This window comes from Notamacropus eugenii, chromosome 1 (genome assembly GCF_028372415.1).
Source record: "Notamacropus eugenii isolate mMacEug1 chromosome 1, mMacEug1.pri_v2, whole genome shotgun sequence".
Taxonomy (NCBI): Eukaryota; Metazoa; Chordata; class Mammalia; order Diprotodontia; family Macropodidae; genus Notamacropus; species Notamacropus eugenii.
In genome coordinates this window covers 143,281,581-143,301,652 of record NC_092872.1, presented here as the reverse complement: position 1 = coordinate 143,301,652, position 20,072 = coordinate 143,281,581, and the positions used below count along the sequence as shown (strand labels likewise).

The 20,072-nt window shown below is 34.7% G+C and overlaps 1 protein-coding gene across 6 annotated transcripts in view; it reads right to left on the bottom strand.

Annotated features, from left to right (window-relative positions):
• Nucleotides 1–20,072, bottom strand: part of WDR72 (WD repeat domain 72) — a 302,488-nt gene that overhangs the window by 179,027 nt on the left and 103,389 nt on the right. For all 6 annotated transcript variants that reach the window (XM_072616190.1, XM_072616144.1, XM_072616164.1 and 3 more), the window contains one exon: nucleotides 8,877–9,079. In XM_072616190.1, coding sequence (XP_072472291.1) covers nucleotides 8,877–9,079 — 203 coding nt within the window. The remainder of the gene's footprint in view (nucleotides 1–8,876; nucleotides 9,080–20,072) is intronic.

Here is a 20,072-nt window from a genome sequence, read left to right as displayed (position 1 = left end):
TTAGAGCTGATCAGTAATGGAAAAATTACGTTAAAAATAGCCAACACAAAAATAGGAATCTGTAGCACATTAATTATACTTTGAATTTTTATAGATGTAAGAGGAAAATTTGCTTTTCAAGTCTTTAAATTATTCTATCTATCCATCACCTTAGACTGTATACAACTGAATTTTAACTACTCAAGAAAGGAAGGAAAATAATTAAAATAAAAAGTTGAGGGAGACTTAATTACGGATTTCCACAAATCCAGTCAAAGAGTAGTAGATTTTTTAAAAACCTATTACCAATAAAAAAATTGAACACTGGAGTTGAAGGCAAACTCCCAAAACATTTCATCATTTCCTATTTGGCGTATCACTGAATTTTAATGATGCCTATAAAGGCACAAGGGAAGTCCAATCAACTAAGAGGTCTTGTATATAGTCTATTGTAATTAAGACCAGGGATTCAATATCTATTGCTACCAGTCAAGTATCATAGCAACCTCAAATTACTGAATACTGCTAGAAAACTCTTCAAAAGCAGCAAGAGTCTGCTTGGGAAAGCCTGCAATAACACTACAGACTGTCAACATCTGTAGGTGTTGCTATGGGCACCGCCACAAAAGAACCCTACCATGTATAAAAGAGTACACAGAGAATTGATGGGAGGGACACAAGCGATCAGCTGATAAGAAAAAAAAAGAAAATCTGAGCGAAAGAATAATTGTATTGGCTAAATACACAAGCCACACAATGCTTGAGTTCATATTTTATACTGAATCCTTAACCATTCCAGCTCAAGGATCCATATAATGCTGAACTGTAATTTTGACTAAATAGGAAGCAAAGATAGGAAATCCTTTTATTTAATACTTCTGCATTTGAAAACTCTGCTCTTATACCATTTATCATGAGTTTTAATTTGAAACTAAAAGTGAATCACTTTTAAAATAATATTTAAACTTCCACCTATAAACTCTAGATGGTCTTGTATAAATCTACAGAAAAGAGCAGGTTACTAGGAACAAGAACCCAATATTGATTTTTCTGTGGTGCAGTAAAGCATCTCCATTCTATTGGGCTGCTGTCAAAGCCACTCTTTAACAGCTGGAGTCAAATTGCACTATTTACAGCAAGAGCCCTTGTCAAGTGGACCATAAGTATTCTAACAATACACTATTCAAATGGCACTTTGCCACACAAATTGCTGACTTGATGAATAACCTATGTCAATGACTAAGGCCAATATAAAAGTTTCATTTTTATGAGAGGTTTTACATTCACACATTAAGTAAGCTTTCTTTGAGGAACTATTAAGCTATATATTTCAGGCCTTTTGACGCTGAAAATAATTAAAATCTGTTTAAATACATCAAGGGAACTTGACAACATTAATATGGATCTTTGTGTTAACTACATTTGTCACACGAGTCAGAACAGTGCCCTTCTGTTACTGGCACTCCCCACTGGCACGTGCAACACAATGAAAGAATTAAAACAGCCGAGCACCATGAAATACGAGTATTCTCCTTTTGGACTTCTGATTTACATGGCCACAAATGTTTAGATACAAGAAAGCCTTTGAAGTCATGCTCGCATATTCGAACTGGTTTCCCTGTGATGGGCAGACGTTTTGGTCATGTAACATTGCATAAAAAGACCCGACTTTTGACACTACCTCTGAGACCTATGAGCTTGTCTCAGAAACAAAGCTGCAATCTGTTTTTCATTATTTTCTTGATCCTTTGAAATAAGAAAGAGGTTAAAAGGATGTTCATGTATTTTTCCACAAGAAGTAGAGTGTGGCATTTGTCAGTAGGAAGCTATTCCAACAAACAAAAATGACTGAAATTGGATATCCAAGCAAATGATTTTTCACCTAAAATGTATCTGGTAAAATTAAGGTGTGGCCCCAAACTACTATAAAACTTGGAAAGTCACTAATCCCTTCTAATTAGCAATTGATAATATTTATTCCTATATTTAGAAATGCTAGCAGGAATGAGACCGTTAATAACATATTAGGTTGGGGAACCAACATCACTGAACCTAAACATATAGGTTATTTTATATTTTTAAATGCCAAAAAAACTACATGAAAACTTTTGTGGTCATTTTTATCTCAAAGTGTCATAATTTCTATCCGTTCAAACATTATACAATATGTAGAGTTGCTTTGGTAAAAAGCACATAAAATTGGCTCATTAAAACTTCTCCCACTCTAGAAAACCATACTTCTAATATGTTTCTATCTCAAAAAAAAGTTTAAAAGCAGCATAATCCTAAGAACCAAAACTGCCATGTTTTAATGAATGATTTAAAAATATATTACATTTCATTGTTGTTGACTCAATTGTGTCAATGTTCCACAGTAACAACCAACAAATTTCTGTACAACATTAAACATCTGTTGCTACAGTGAAATCAAAATTTCATTTTTCCATTCTGTACATGAAAAACTGAGACGTCATGTTTACAGTATGATTCTTTCTGCCTACTTTTTTCTACTCTAAAATTTCTTCATATATGCATACAGCTATATTACTATATTATATTATTCTTGTTGATAAGGTAATAGTAAGATCGGCTTCTGTGTCAGTAGCCTACTAATGCACCATCTGCCTTGCAAGATGCTTAGCAGGATAATGTTTTAATAAGACTTTTTAGCAAATGGCACCAAAAAGAACTTTAGACCTCATACTCAGGTCACTTAGAAGTCAATGATAAGTACAAGTTGTCTTTGGAAAACCCAATCTAAATTCAAATGCATCAATTCTACAAAGACACAGATATAGATAAAGATAGATGAACAGATCTATGTTTTCCTTACAGTAACATACATATATGTGTGTGTATGTGTTGTGTGCATATATATAGTTTATATATACATATATAGATGCATTAGCTTTGTGTGATATAGATACAGATATATGCATACTAAATAAAGTTCCCCTGCCCTTTTAAAAAATATATACCAGAAAATGAAGATGTATAAAACCTATACAAAGGATCTCAAAACTCTTAGGGCAGTTTAAAGCTGTTAAAGTGTGATGCTACTGTTAAGACTTTTGGAGCATCCATTTTTTCCCCAAAAGAACTCCAAAGTGGATAACAAATCTAAATCTATCCAATAAATATGAACCATAAACTTAAAAAGGAAGCAGAAGAAGATAGAACTTGTGGACAAAGTACTATGCTACTGGAAACTGATAGTCATGGATTCATCAAAAATTTGTGGAATACCTCCTGGGATAAGTGCGCAATGAGAGACAAAATTTTTAGTGAAGCACAGTGACTTGCCTCATGGAGCTCAGGTTCATATCTACTCTTAGGACATAACTTTTTATTTTGTATTTCATCATATTTGAGGCAAATCAAAACCTTAAGAGGTTCCCATTAAGATAGAGTTTTCAATATTAGAATGAGTATCACAATGTAACCAAACCTCAACAACTGTATAATAAGTGTGACCCACATCCCAGTAGCCCTTTCCACAAATTATGGACACTATGACTTTTTTTAAAACAAAGAATAGAATCTTGGGTAAAGTGACAGTTAAGTTGTCATTGTCCCCAAAATATATTCGCTGTTAAAAATAACAGCATATGTACGTATATACAAATATGCAAAAATTATATATAGATTATACGCACACATACATAGTAACAAATTTATAAAGAACAAACAGAATTTGGAATAAAGAGAAATGAGACAACACCCTCAATTCAACTCTTCGTGGAAGTGGGAGGTCTACTCATGTTATGCACTGCATATATTTATAGACTTTTTCAATGTATTAATTGATTGTATTTTTTTCCTCTCCAAAATATACCATTTGTCATATGAGATCATCCTTTGAGAAGAGATAAAAGCTTATGTGGGCTACTATGTGATGAAAGGAAAAGAAAATATCCAAAAAAATTTATTTTAAAAATTACTCTAACTTTTTATACTTTCTCTTCGTGTGAATATTAAATAATAATAAGCAGCTATCATAATTTTATTTTGAAATGATAAAATTTTCATCTAATTATATTTTCTTTGTCCTCATATTTAAAAAACAATGCTTTGCCTTGACTGACACAGCTTTATCTTTCAAGATGTTCTTAAATTCTCATTTCTCTAGGTCAGCTGAGCAGGGTTACGTTGAAAACCTAGACCATGAACTCTTGAAGGAAAGGATCTTCTGATTCTTTTATAATCACCCACAACATCTAATGCAATATTCAGTACAAATTAAGTACTCAAATGATTTTGTTGCTTAACTTTTGTAATGTCAATAAGTTAGTCAGGCAGTGAGCTAGGATAAACCAGGCACTGTGCTAAGTACTGAAGATACAAAGAAAGGCAAAAGCAAGCAATATTAATAACATTAACTTCCAATTAGACTGTGTAGCAATTTATGGTTACCACATATTTTACATATATTAACCTCATTTGATTATTATAATACAACTATCAGGTAGAATTAGTTATGGTTGAAGCTAATATTTACAAAGCACTTTAAGATTTATGAAGTACTTCATATGGATTACCTTATCTTTCATCTTCACAACAACTCTGTAGGAAAGGGATTATTACTTTTTTCATTTTAGAAATGAGAAATATGTCTTTTGAAAAGGTTATATGACTTGCCTAGGGTCACATGGCAGAGTCTGAGGTGAGATTAGAATCCAAGACTTGCTGATTACAAGTCTTTGTGCAATTCACAGCCCTATGCTTCATTATATATGAAAAATATCATTGTCATTTTATTGATTAGAGGGGAAGAAAAGGGATTGTGGCTTGCCAAATACCACATAGTGAATAAGTTCAATGTTCATTTTATGACAACTGTCACATGATTGAATGAAAGCATGAGGGAAAATAATTCTTGAAGCACAGATGAAAGTGATTGGACACAATTACCTCCTTCTGGTCCCCATATGCTATCAAGAATCAGAGATAATATTAGGGGAGCACAAGTCCCAAAGGAAAATGACTTTTCATTGGAAAGATAACCGAGGATGGGGTGATTTATTTTTTTTGCAAAATAATTGTTTTATTCTTCTATGTGTAGGCAAGAATTCTAGACAAATTCTTTTTAAAAGCAAAATCTTTTGTGCCTCCCATGCAATTTGGTTGCAAACACTTCAGCCATGATGTGAGTCAAAAAAAAAAAAAAGACTGTTCATTTCTAAACTCATTTCTTTCCTTTGTTCTTCTATTTTGGTGTTTTATTTTTGTTCTCCCATTTGTTGCGGAAGAGGCTGTCAGTGGAACAAACATAGGACTATTCATTTACTTACTAATTCTGTGGCTATGGTAAACTAACAACTTTTTCAAACCTGTTTCCTCATCTATAAAATGGTAATAATAATAATACTTCCATAACATCCTGAAGTTATATTATGCTTATAACTGTAAGACACTCAATAAATAAAAATTAGCTTTTTAATAAAAAAATATAAAAGCAAATTTCCTTCTCTAACATAATACTAACCCCTATACATGTATTTTTGTTGAATAAGTAATCCTTCCTTACTCCCAAAGTTGTTGCTTTATTTTTTTGTCCCCTCCTCCCTAAGTAAAGTCCATTCTTTAAGTTTTTTCATATAACCTACTTAACAATTTACATATTTTAACAATTTACTATGTGTTCCTCTGTTCTGAGTCTTCTTCAGGGTCATTTCATATTTGATGGGGGAAAAGTGAATACAGTATTTTAAAAATAGTCAAATAATGTAAACTAAAGAAGGAGGAGAATATCACATGTTCTGTGGACTGTATTCCTATATATACTGTCCACTACAGTGCTAAATTATATTTATCTAGAAGCCCACTGCACTCTTTAAGTTTTCTGATATACTACAGTTCCAGAAGCCCTATCCTGAACATACTGCTCTTGTGAACTTGAATGGGCCTCTCCTTTTCTATCTTTAAAATGAACAGAATCTTCCCCAAATGATAAATGGTTATAGGATATGAACAAGGAATTTTTCAATGAAAAAATCAAAAGGATGTATAGCTATATGAAAAAAAGTTCTAAATTATTATTCATTAGAGAAATGTAAATTAAAACAACTCTGAGATATCATTTCACACCTATCCGATTGGCTAAAATGATAGAAAGGGAAAATAACAAATGTTGGAGGGGATGTGGAAAAAATGGGACACTAATACACTGTTGGTACAACTGTGAACTAATCCAACCATTTTGAAGAACAATATGGAAATATGCCCCAAGAGTTATAAAACTGTGTATATCCTTTGATCCAGAAATATCATTATTAGGTCTGGTTCCTAAAGTGATCAGGGGAAAAGGAACAGAAACTATATGTTCTAAAATATTTACAGCAGTTCTCTTTGTGGTAGCAAAGAACTGGAAATTGAGGGGATGCCACTCAACTAAGAAGAGAATATATGAGTGATGGAATGCTACTGCGCTACAGTAAATGATGAGCTAGTTGATGTTAGAAAAACACGGAAAGACTTGAATGAAATAATGAAGAATGAAATGGGCAGGACCAAAAAACCAAAGAACAATTGTGAATGACTAAGTTATTCTGATTATAAAAAGTCAAATGAAGACCCATGAAGAAAGAAGCTTAAAATCTCCAGAGAAAGAAGTGCTAAAGAGAAGTATCCATATTATGGTATATAGATATGTGTGTGTATATGAGTGTGCATGTGTGTGTGTGCGTGTGTGCGTGAGTGTGTGTGTGTGTGTAGGTCGCCTTCTCTGCAGGGTGAGGAGGGAGAAAGAAAGATTGGATATTAAAATGTAATGAAAACAATTAATTAAATTTAAAAAATAAAGTGAACAGAATCCCAAATCCCTTTCTGGCCCTTCAACACTGATGAAAGAAACCACATCTACACATGCATTGCTTGTTTCAAGCAAACTCTAATGTCTCTAATTTTACAAAATTCATGGAGAAAAGAAAGAAAAATACGATCCCTGATAATTAAAATTGAGGAATTCTGAAATGTAAATTTTAAGTTTTCAGTTAATAACATTTTCAAAGGGGGGAAAAGACTTAAGAGAATGGGCATCTTTGGATGTGCAATCTTCTCTCTACTCAGAGGAAGGAAAGTTAGTTTTTATCTGGTACTTTTTAGGTACAAAAATTGCACATAAGAAAGAAGGTGCCAGGATAGGAGTCAGACAAACCCATTCCACTGTTCTGCAGCTTAGAAAAACTGAAGTAAAGCTATATGAAATATATGACATATATTTTCAATTATTATTAATTGTGATTAAGCAAGGGATAATAAAATCTATAAACCAACTTTTGAAGGTTTATAAGATATTAGATCTATACTTACAAGGGACTTCAGAGGCCATCTAATGTAACTGCCTCATTTTATAGTTGAGGAGCCTGAAGCCAAATGGAATTGAATGACTTGCCTCAGGTCACACAGTGGCAGAAGTAGGAAGGAAGGAAGGCAGGAAGGAAGGGGAAGGAAAAGGAAGGAAGGAAGGAAGGACCTAAGCCAAGGGGAACTTCCCAGGACATGGTTTCACTAACAACCCCTACTTACTGGCATGAGATTAATCCACTGTTAAATTATTTGCCAAACTCCTCTTACTTTTTATCTATCTAAATGTTCATAAGAGCAGAAGATCATAGAGATAGAAAGAGAAAGGATTGTAGAGGTCATCTAGTCCAATTAATCTTATAGAAGAGAAAATTGAGGCCTAGATAGGTTTAATGATTTGACCAAGATCAGAAAGGTAATATGAAGACAGAATTAATTGGAACCTAGATTTTCTTACTCAAAATACCATGCCCTTTCTAGTGAAACCTGCAAGAATTACTCCTATTCCACCATATTGCTGAATACAGGAAAAACACATCACACCTATGGCAGAAAGAGTAAGGAGGCCAAGAGTTCTAATTGATTTTCCTGAATTAAATGGTAATATCTTAAACTTAAGGCTTATTTCTACTGTCTCAAAATAATATTTTGCTTATAAATTTTATAAAAGAACTAGAATGTTATCAACAACAGGTACAATATTAATACAATGGTAAATATAATTGGCTTGTACAGTGAAATTCAAATTCATCAGTGGTTGGCTATCTATATTCCTTGCTTGTCCATTTCCATATTGCTGTGAAAAAAGGCAACATTAAATTCAACACTTGTTGCCATTTTCTTGTGTGTCTTTTTGGAGTTGGCTTGTTGCGGTGTTTGCTTCTTCTCTTTTTTTTTTTTGGTTGATTACTTTTTGGAAGGTGTGGAGCAAGTAAATTAAGTAAATTCAGCATCCCCAGGTAAATTAACTGAGCTGCTAATTAACTCTCTCTACTGATAATTATTTAGAGTAAAAATTTCTTCTAAGTAGCTTGACTACCCCTTATGCTAATATAAACAAATATTAGGAATGCATGTGTATGTATACGTATACATGGGTAAGTATATGTGTACATAGTACTAAAATATAGGAACTAAATTTTAACTTTTCAATGCTGAATATACTGAAGAACAGATGTACATTTGACATCCCTTGGTCAATATTTTTATTATAGTTTTTGAAGATTTACATTTAAAAATAAATGCAAATGCTCTCAGCTAAAAGACACCAAGAGCCAAACTGAGGAACTTAAGACATTTATCCTTCTCCAAACTAAGGAGCATTTCAATTGTCTATTGCACAGAATTCACAATAAATTGGCTCAGTTATCATATACAGGAAAAGAAAATTTCATTTGTCATGAAGTGTTCACTGTATTCCATTGTATTGGAAGATATTCCTCAACGAATTATCCATAAGTCACTAGGCATAGTCAAGTCTTGGAATGCTTCTGGATATGTGTCAATATTTTAAATCAGTTTTTTTATTACTCTACATTTTTTAAACTTGTTATTGACTGGCCTTGTGAAACAATATTCTGGCTTTGACTTACCTTAGGTAGAGATTCAGCATGAGGAATAGGGTAAGACAAGGTTCCAACTTGTGAGGAACTGGAGAATCTGTAATCTGCATTTTTGTGCTTGTGTGTTTCTGAAGCAACTGCAGCTAAAGGCGCAGGCTTAAAAATCTGTGACTCTTCACAACAATTAAGAATCACCCTTGCTCTCTCTCCTGTTTCATGTCTTTCCAGAGTGCCTAGGAAACAGGGTCAGAAAAGAAAACAGAAGTATGTGAAAAAATTTCTATCCACACCAGAGTCTGCAGCAGCAAGAAATTATGATGCTTCAAGTTAATGTGGTATTCTGATTTCTGACAGTATCAAATACAGGATGGGAAAATGTTTCTGAGTCTTTCAAAGCATCCTCTTACTAAAGCAGAAAAATGGTCTAAAAGCGCCTGCCTTCCTCTACATACGTCTTTACCCACTGAGATCAATGGGACATTCAATACTCTGAAACAATAAAACCTGGCACTTAGTATACAGTATGTGCATAATCAATAACAAACAATAATAGAATATTTTAGTGCTGCCTCCTAGTGTTCGAGTCACAAAACACAATGAGCTTGCTCTTCTAAGAAAATTGTGTTTTATGTCTCATTGGATTCATTAAACTTAAAACCTTTGTTTCCATGTATAAATATCTTCAGTTTAAATGAGGAGCACAAGTAAGGACATAAATGCAATCACAGCTTATCTCTTTTTTTCCACTTTCTGTCTATATGATTTAAAGAATTTATGTCACTTTTATTTATCTGAACAAAATCGTCCCAGTTGCTTTGCCTTTGTGACTGGCGAGCAGAGGAGGAAAAAAATGTAGTATTTCCTTTATTCTTTTCCCTGCCCTTCTTTGAGAACAAGTGTTTTTAATCTGCGGTCCATGACCTTAAATATATACACATACAAACATGTGTGTGTGTAGAGAGAGATATACACATGCATATATATTTATACACACAAACATATCTACACAATCTTTACATCCATTTCAATATAATAAACTTCCGTCATAGTCTCATTTATCATATTTTGTGCACTTAAAAATGTTATTTTGAAGTTATCCATAGGTTTTACTAGACAACTACAGAGATCCATGACACACAAAAGGTCACGAACTTATCTTCTAGGGACTACACATGCTTATAAGTAAAGGAGCAAGGGTTTTATTGGAGTTAAAAAAAGGAACAAATCTAAAAATGGAGTAAATCAACAAATGTCTCTTCTGAGGAAAGTAGCTCACAAACAGTTGTCTTTTTGTAAAACACAATGATATCCACTCAAGGAGATCTCAATAAATATAAATTAATGATGACCATAGTATCCCATCAGCTATGGGTTCATTTGGATTATCCATGCCATGTTAAACATAATTTATATTCTGCTGAGTAAAGACACCAGCAATAGGAGTCAATCTTGTCCTCAAATAAAAACTAAATTTATTTCAAATTGTTATTTTTATACAAAATGAGATAAATATGGATAGAGAATAAAGCACAATCTATGATCACTGATAGTAAATTATATTTCCTATAAGGATTTCTTTTTGATGGGGCAGAGGTCAGGATCAGAGATTTTATTGGTGTGTGGAACTTCCAATGTGGAAACTCTCTTCATCAATGCAGATGATAATTGCTGTCTACCTTTCAAGTCTCAGGAGGAGGAATGTAGGGTTAAGTGGCTTGTCCTTGTTTTTACAGGAAGCATCTGTCAGAAACAAGTCTTGAACCTGAGTTTTTATGAGCCGAACCATTTAATAACACTTGTTAAAAATTTCATGAGAGAGAAGGAATAGGCATTTATTAAGTTCCTACTATGTGCTAGGCACTGTACCAGGTGTTTTACAAATATTATCTCACTCTAACCTCACAACAACCCTGGGAGGTAGGTGCTATTATGATGCGCATTTTACAGTTGAGGAAACTGAGGCAGATAGAAGTTAAGTGACTTGCCCAGGATCACACAACTAGGAAGTATCTAAGGTCAGATTTGAATTCAGATTCACAGCACCACTTAGCTGACTCAGCACAGGACTATTTGGCTGCACAGATCCACGTATTTTGTAGCCACCATATACAATGTAATTTCCCCCCCTCTTTACTGCAAACAAATAAACACAAATGCATCAACTTCCATGTGAAAAACACTATTAGAATACTGGCTTAGAATGAGTCTCATAACATCTTCATCTTTTCTCATAGCATTTCCTTCACACCATCATTTATGAAAAAAATTCATATGATCTAGAAAACTTACAAAGAAAAGTTATTCTTCAAAATACTTTTTAAAAAAGGAAACGCAGCATTCTCCCTTATATTAGATGCTAACAAAATAGGTAAACTCTTTTCCTTAAGGATAAAAATCTATAATGGCTAACCAAAGAGGAGACAGCAATAACCTCCATCCCCTAAAGATGACACTTTGAGAAAAAATAAAGATGTGAAGGAAAAAAAGACACCTAATGTGACAGCATAAGGCTATTTTGTTGTTGAGATATGAATTCTATAAGACACTCAACAGGCTTATAATGGTTCTCCAAAATATATTGTATATGTTATAATAGGATTTCAAGAAAGTACTGATATCTTATTTTAATTACATACAGATCTGCTTTAGATATAGGCCATGATTCTTTCCCAAATCTGACTTGTATAAACTTTAAATGTGACATCTAATCAGTGTTATTTTCCCTGCATATAATTAAAATATATACTGTATATTTGTACATACATATGTATTATATATATACAGGTTTCTCATTTTAGTGATACAGTCTATATTTTCAGGGTGAAGCATGTGTGCATGTGTATATTTATAGATGAGTATTTCATTTTACATATTTATTCATTTATATTAAACTTATTTTATAATATTAATCATATCTGTTTACACAATCTGACTTCTATCTGCATCTCCAGATTTATTTCACATTACTCCTTCTCACATATTCCACCCTCAAGTCAAATGGGTACACTCATGGTTCCTCTAAAACAGCATTCTATCTCCAGCCTCCTTTTGTGGGAATAGTCTATCTATCCCTCATGCCTAGAATACAGTCCCACTTTACTTCTGCCTCTGTGAATCCCAGTTTTCTTTTAAGACCTTTGTTGTCCCCTCCAGGTGTTAATGGTGTCAGTCTTCAGAAGTAATTTTGCATGTATTTCGCATATATCTTGCATTTGCTTATCTTAGCTCATGTTGTATCTTATGGCAGGGATAGTTTCATATTACCCTTTATATGCCCAGTGCCCAGCACTGATCAAATGTTTGTTAAACTGAATCAAAATGAAGTATAACAGAGGTAGTAATACATTCAGGATCCACAACTCACTTTTGTGCCATAAGGTGAGTCAGTAACAATGAAGCTAAGTAAGCTAGATATTGTCGGTCAGCCATTTTAGTCATATCTGACTCTCTGTGACCCCATTTGGGGGTTTCTTGGCAACGATCCTGAAATGGTTTGCCATTTCCTTCTCTACTCATTATATAGATGAGGAAACTGAGGCAAGGAGGGCCAAGTGACTTGCCCGGGGTCACACAGCTAGCAAGAATCTGAGGCCAAATTTGAACTCAGGAAGATGAATCTCCCTGACTCCAGGTCCGGAACTCTATCCCCTGGCCCACCAGCTGCATATAGTGACTAACTATTAGTATAAAGAAAAAAACCCCATGTACATAGTGCATAGTATGTGCCAGACACTAAGTGCTTTATAATTATTGTCTAATTGGACTCTATCCTCACAACAACCCTGAGAGGTAGGTGCTATAATTATCCTCATTTTACAGTTGAGGAAACTGAGGAAGATGGGGGTTAAATGACTTGCCCATTGTCACACAGCTAACAAATGGCTGAAGTCACATTTGAACTCAGATTTTCCTGTCTCCAGGGCCAGTACCCTATCTACTCTGTCACCTAGCTACCACAAAAACCAAGAACATGAATGGTTTTATATGCCCTAAGAGATGAGATTTTTTTCTTCTAGAAGCTATAGAAAGATGCCAAAGCTTCTTAAGCATAAACTGAAAGAAAATCTGGGGGAAACAGCTACATTTTAATAAGAAACATTACTTGTGGATTGCTAGAATATAGACCCGTACTATATATCTAGAGACAGAATGGACATCTATGGGCAGAGGGCACAATGCTGGTCCTGGAGTCAGGAAGACTTATCTTCCCAAGTTCAAATATGGCCTCAGACACTAGCTGTGTGATCCTGGGCAAGTCACTTGACATTGCTTGCCTTGCTGTACTCATCTGTAAAATGAGCTGGAGAAAGAAATAGCAAACCACACCAGTATATTTTCCAAAAGAAAAAAATAAAACAAATTAGATCATGACGAGTTAGATACAGCTGAAAAACAACTGAACAAGAAGGGACCTCAAGTCATCTAGTTTTAGATTATTCACTTTAAAGATGAGAAACCAAACTTAAGGAGTTTGAGTGACGTGCCAGATTATGTGCTGTTTCCACTGTACCTTGCTGGTACAATCAGGAAAATTTCAACAACACCAACAACAAAAATTGGAAGATTTATCAGACACTGTTTTGCCACCTGATACAATAACCAATAAACAAATAACAACAACTGAATTAAAAATAGGTGCCCTTCAGTTGTGTATGGCTAAACACATTGCTCCAATGTGATACTGTGGTACTATATGGTACTGTGGGTAGAGTGCGAGACCTGGAGTCAAGAAGACCTGGATTAAAAGAGGTCCTAGCTACGTGACCCTGGGCAAGTCACTTAATCCTCTTTGCCTCAGTTTCCTCATCTGCTTAAAAAAAACCCATGAGTTGGAGAAGAAAATGGCAAACAACAGCTGCATCTTTGTAAGAAAAGCCCAAATGGGACCTCAAGGAGCTGGACACAACTTATATGGATGAATGACAACAAAAAAACAAATTGTGGGATATCAATAAAATGAAATACTACTGTATTGTGAGAAACAACAAATACAAGGAAGTTAGAGAAACATATGAAGACTTGTATGAACTGACACAGTGCAAAGGAGTCAAAAGCAAGAGAAGATTCAATAACATGAATGAAATGTTAACAATTAAATGTCAATCTTGGTCCCAAGAAGACAGAGGATGAAATCTATTTCCCTCCCCTATTACAGTGGTGTGTAACTACAGGAGCAAAATATTGCACAGGTTTTCAGTCATGGTTTTTACTTAATTGCACTTTGAAGGGAAATAAAAAAAGGTCCAATGGAGCAGGGGAAGACATTAATTAGGAAACATATATGGAATAAAAAAAGGGCATCTATATAAGCTTTTTTTAAAAGACAAAAGAAATAAAGATTGTAACACAAGGTATGTCTTGATTAAATTTGTTCAAAATTCTTCAAAAATAGCACCTACATAAAAAAACTGACCAAGCATTAGGACATAAAAACCTCACAATCAAATGCAGAAAAAAATAAATACATCCTTTTCACATTGTAATACAATAAAAATTGCTTTCAATAATGGACAATGGAAAGAGAGATTAAAAAAATTAATTGGAAATTAAATAATCTAATCCTAAAAAAACAAGTAGGTCAAAGAACAAATCAGAAACAACTGATAATTCCATTAAAGGAAATCACAATGAGACAACATGGCAAAATTTATGGGATGCAGCCAAATTGGTACTTAGAGGAAATTTTATATCTCTAATTGCTTACATCAGTGAAATAGAGAAAAAGCAAATCAATGATTTGGGCATAGAACTAAGAAAAAAAAACTAGAAACAGAACAAATTTAAAATCCCCAATTAAACACTAGAAATCCTGAAAATCAAAGGACAAATTAATAAAACTGAAAGTTAAGAAAACTATTAAACTAATAAACAAAATTAGAAGCTGGTTTTATGAAAAAACAATGAAATAGATAAACCACTGGTTAATTTGATTTAAAAAAAAGAAAAGAAGAAAACCAAATTATTAGTATAAAAATAAAAGAGATGAATTCACCAATGAAGAGGAAATTAAGACAATTGTTAGAGGCTATTTTGCCCAATTATCTGCCAATAAATTTGAGAATCTAAATGAAATAGATGAATATCTACAGAAATACAAATTACCCAGATTAACAGAAGAAATAAAATACTTAACCTAATCTTAGAAAAAGAAATTGAACAAACCATCAATGAACTTCCAAGGAAAAAATCTCTAGGACCAGACAGATTCACAAGAGAATTCTACCAAAAATTTAAAGAACAATTAATAGCAATACTATATAAACTATTTGGAAAAATGGGCGAAGAAGGAGTTCTGCCAAAATCCTTTTATGACACAAATATGATGCTGATAAATTCCCCTAATGAATATTGATGCAAAAACATTTAAATAAAATACTAGCAAAGAAATCACAGTATTATAACATAAGGATCATAAAATATGGCCAGGTGAAATTCATACTAGAAATGCAAGGTTGGTTCAATATTAGGAAAACTATCAGCATAGTTGATCAGATCAATGGCAATACCAACAGAAATCATATGATTATCTCAACAGATACAGAAAAGTCTTTGACAAAATATAGCACCTATTCCCACTGAAAACACTAGAGAGTATAGGAATAAATGGAGCTTACCTTAAAATGATAAGTAATATTTATCTAAAAACATGAGTAAGCATTATTTGTTATTATTATTCTGTTATTATGTTAAATCTATTCTATAACAGGTCTATTCTCAAAGATGTATTTTAAATAGGGAAAGGACTTTTTTTTACAAAAATATTTATAGCAGCTCTTTTTGTGGTGGTTAAAAGTTGGAAATCAAAGGGATGCCCATCAATTGGGTAATGGCTAAAAAAACTGTGGTATATGATTGTAATGGTTTATTATAGTGCTATGAGAAATGACAAGCAGGATGATTTCAGAAAAACCTGGAAAGACTTTAATGAACTGACTCATAGTGGAATGAACAGAACCAGGAAAACACTGTACACAGTAATAACAACATTGTTCAGTGAAGAATTGTGAATGACTTAGCAATTCTCAGCAATACAATACTCCAAGGCAACCCCACAATACTGATAAAGCATACTACCTCCCTCCAGAGGAATAAGTGATACTGATTGAATACAAACTAAAGTGTGCTATTTTTTACTTTCCTTTCTTTTCTCTTTCATTCAAGTCTTCTTGTGCAAAATAACTAATGGAAATATTTTACATAATTGCATGTGTATAACCTACATCTGATTACTTGCCCTCTCAGGGGTGGGAGGACGAATAGAATTTGGAACTCAAAACTTTAAATATGTTAAAAAAAAGATACCAAAAAAATTCTTTAAAAGTGGTGATAGGTTGAGAGATAAGCCCTGTGACAAATGGTTGTAAACAAAAGTTTCTAAAGGTCCCTGGTCATAGCCAAAACTGTTCAACAACCACAGGATGTGGTAAAGACCCACAGACATGAGTAACTGTTAGGAGACTTTGTGAACACTGACCATAGCAAAGAGGAAAGAATCTACTGTATGTGATGTGTTCCTTGTTAACTTGTCAAAGGTATCTGTCTACCTTTGTTTCACAAATACCTAACTTGAACAGACAGCCAGTGGTAAGCCAAGATGGTGACCACTGGCAATTATAAAATAACAGAGATTAAAGTGTATGATATTATCATCTATCTACCCCCACCATATTTTCCTCCCTACTACAAACTCATAGGATGAATTCAGACAACACTCCATTGCTTATGATAAGCATAGCTAGCATTTCTATAAACCTTTATGATTCGCAAAGCTCTTGATGTAAGTCATTTGGTCCTCACAACAACTTTATGAGGCAGCTGCCGTTGTGTCCCTCATCTTACAGGAGAAGTAGCTGAGACTAAGAAATTAAGTGACTTGTCCAGGGTCACACAGCTAGTTAGCATCTGAATCAGGTTTTGAGCATTAGGGTATTTCTGACTAAAAAGCCAGAACTCTGTTCACTGTACTATTTAGTTTATGTTGCCTCATTATTTCAGTCAATCTATAAATGATGATGAAAGAAGAAAACCTGCAATTTGTGGATGAGTAGAAGCTAAATATTATAGGAAATTATAATTTATCCATCTTCCACTCCCCATCTCCCCTTGCAAAGTAGAGGTTCAGAAAAAGGAAATAAAACCTCTACCAAGCTAATACTTCTATTGCATAAATTGCAAAGACACTTTACAACAAAGACTTAACATCTCCAGTCATTGCTTATTTTATTATACAGCTTTTTTTTTTTATCCTAAGGGGGAATGCAGGCTTAAGAGGTTCCATTTCCTGAGTTAGTATTTCCACTGCAGGAAAGAAAGGAGGACAAAGAGAGAAAAGAACCTTAGGGACTAAGGCTATGCACAAAGTGCCTCAAGGATAAACTGAAATGTAGCCTGGAGCAACTAGCCTTGCTACAGTCAGCAGGGAATGAATTGGAGCAGGCAGCCAGCAGGAAAGTCATCTCTGTTTGAAGCAAAATGATGTACTTCCCACAAAGCCTGAGCAGAGAAGCACAAGCAGCAGCAGCTCCAGTCCTGGAACTCTTAACTTGCCTACAGGGCATTTCCATTTGAAAGCCATGCTTGCACCTCAAAGTAAAACATGGCATCTACCCTTACTCCTCCATCAGACTTGGACCTCTAGACATCAGAGTGGCATAGAAAAAGTACTGGATTGGCAAAGGACCTATGTTCTACTTCTGGTTTTGTTCCTTAATAATTAGATTATCTTGGGCAAATCGATTAACCTTTCTGATGCGGTTTCTTTATCTGTAAAATGGGGGAAGGAAGGTGAGAGTGGCAGGGGAGGTTGGCTTAGACTCTAAAGTTCATTTTTGGCTCTAATAAATCCACCATCCTGTCCTCAGGAAGGGGAATCAGTCCCTTTAGAATAGTGACAATGAGCTGTTCTAATTTGTGGGTGGGAATGAAAACTCACTTAGCTCACTTCATGTAGAGTCCAAACCCCACTTAACATCCCATCTAGACAATCCTTGGAACATCAAGGCTTGCCTAGTGCTGGACACTTGCCATTTGTCTGGTAACCATATATGCATATGCATATATGTATGCATGAATATATGCATGTATTGTATGTGTATACATATACATACATATACACAAACACATATTTACATTACATTCCCCTTTGGGCAGAGCACCCCCGGATAAGGGTGGGATAGGAAGGAAGGAAGGAAGGAAGGAAGGAAGGAAGGAAGGAAGGAAGGAAGGAAGGAAGGAAGGAAGGAAGGAAGGAAGGAAGGAAGGAAGGAAGGAAGGAAGGAAGTTGAACAGATGTGTTGCCCGACTGGCCAATCCCAGTTTGGTCCTCAATGGGTAGCTTCTTTTCTACTTACTTTTCTCTTAAATATCAGCCCTCAAACCAAATCACACTGGCTCTCCAAATCATTCTAGCTGTCACTGATAGGCCAATAACATTTCCCAAGTCAAGCCCTACTTGGTCATTCTGATCTGCACAGAATGAAAGTAAATAGCAATTGTTTAGGTTTTGGCCAGAAGCCCCAAGGGTCTTCTCCTCTCAGATCCTTTTCTTTTTTGAAAGAGGCCACTTTTGGAATCCTTTCTTACCTAACACTGAATGAATGTTACCTCAGTTAAACTGAGACCTATTAAAGACCTTAGCTTCAAAACGCCAACGTCTCTGATTGCATCCTGTGCCATCTCCAGTTGTTCTGATCTATATCTTGCCTCCAGACCCACCTAACTCCAGAGGATAGAGTAAGTCTTTGCACAGCCCTCCCTCACTCAAATCCAATTCACTTGTATATCATGGCATCACCTCCCTGATGTCATGGGCCTCTTCAAGAACAAAGGACAAACAATAAACAGTAGTAACATATATGTGTGTGTGTGTATGCATATGTATATGCATATATACACATATACATATGTGTAAGTATATGCATATGTATGTGTATATGTACGTATGAGCATCTTATTCTTTGCTACCCTTAACCCCCCAAAACTTCAATAGGTCCTCTCTGCCTACCGTGGAGGGTTTATTGAATTCAGTTATGCAGGGATGACTCACCAGTTTGCAAATTACAGTCAGTCTTCAAACTACTTAGCACAGTGGTAGACATCATAGCTTACTGAAGCTTATTCCTTCACAGGATAAGTCTAAGAACACATCATACTGACATGTTATCACTTTAAGGAGCAGGATAGCATGTGGATAAAAGTGTATCTTTGAAACATGGGTTCAAGTCTAGGCTGATCCATATTAGCTATATGACAGTGTTTCAGATGATTGTTTTAAATCATCATTCAGATGATTTAAAGCATTTACAGTATGGACCACAAAAGGATTTTTTTTTTAAACATTAACCAACTGAGACACAAATAATATTTATGTTGCTAACTTCACAAGCTCTTGACCTAATTGTCTCCACAGTATTACTAAGAATTAAAGGACCCTAACTTAATGTTGTTGGTCTAAAGTCCTATGCCTAATAGCTTAGTTTTAGACAACCTTGGATGTTCCCCTACCCATAATCTATAATTGAACAGATCTGGTATTAAGCTTACAAACCTTTTGACTATAGGAAATTGCAACCAATAGTAAGGACATTGCAGGGGTACAATATCTCCCCAATTTCATGTCAATTCCAGGCAGGATTAGATTATCCACTTGCGTTCAGTCAGGCTTAAAGTCTGCCAGGTATCAGTGGGGAAATTGAGTCAGGAGAATCCCACCTCAGCCCATGCTGAACAGCCACTCTCCTACCCTTCCCTTGAGATCACCTATGCAGTTCATACCAGCATCTCATCAGCTTACTGGCATCATGTACTGGAGGCTCAGATCACTTTTCTTGCTTCCCATACCTGGAGTTAGACTTAGAAGAACAGTCACTTAATGGTTCCATAGCATCTAAAAATGGCAAGTTCCAATAACCAGGTTTCAAAAATGATTATAGTTTAACTTTGGCTAAGGAACATCTTTTGAGGCAAGTCTTAAGTGGCTTACATGCCTTTCTATACATGTTCTAGTTCCTGATTAAATGGCAATCATAAAATCAAATTTACCATTACAACCTTGACTTTTCCATCAATGCCAAATTTTACCTGAGGTTACCTTCCTCTAGGAAATTTAGACTGAAATTCTTTTCTCCAAACTAAAGATGTCATTGATTAATTCAGTCTATTATTTTAATACTAATTGCTTTTACCTCACTTTGTAACATGTCCAATTTTTCTCCCCATCACTCCCCC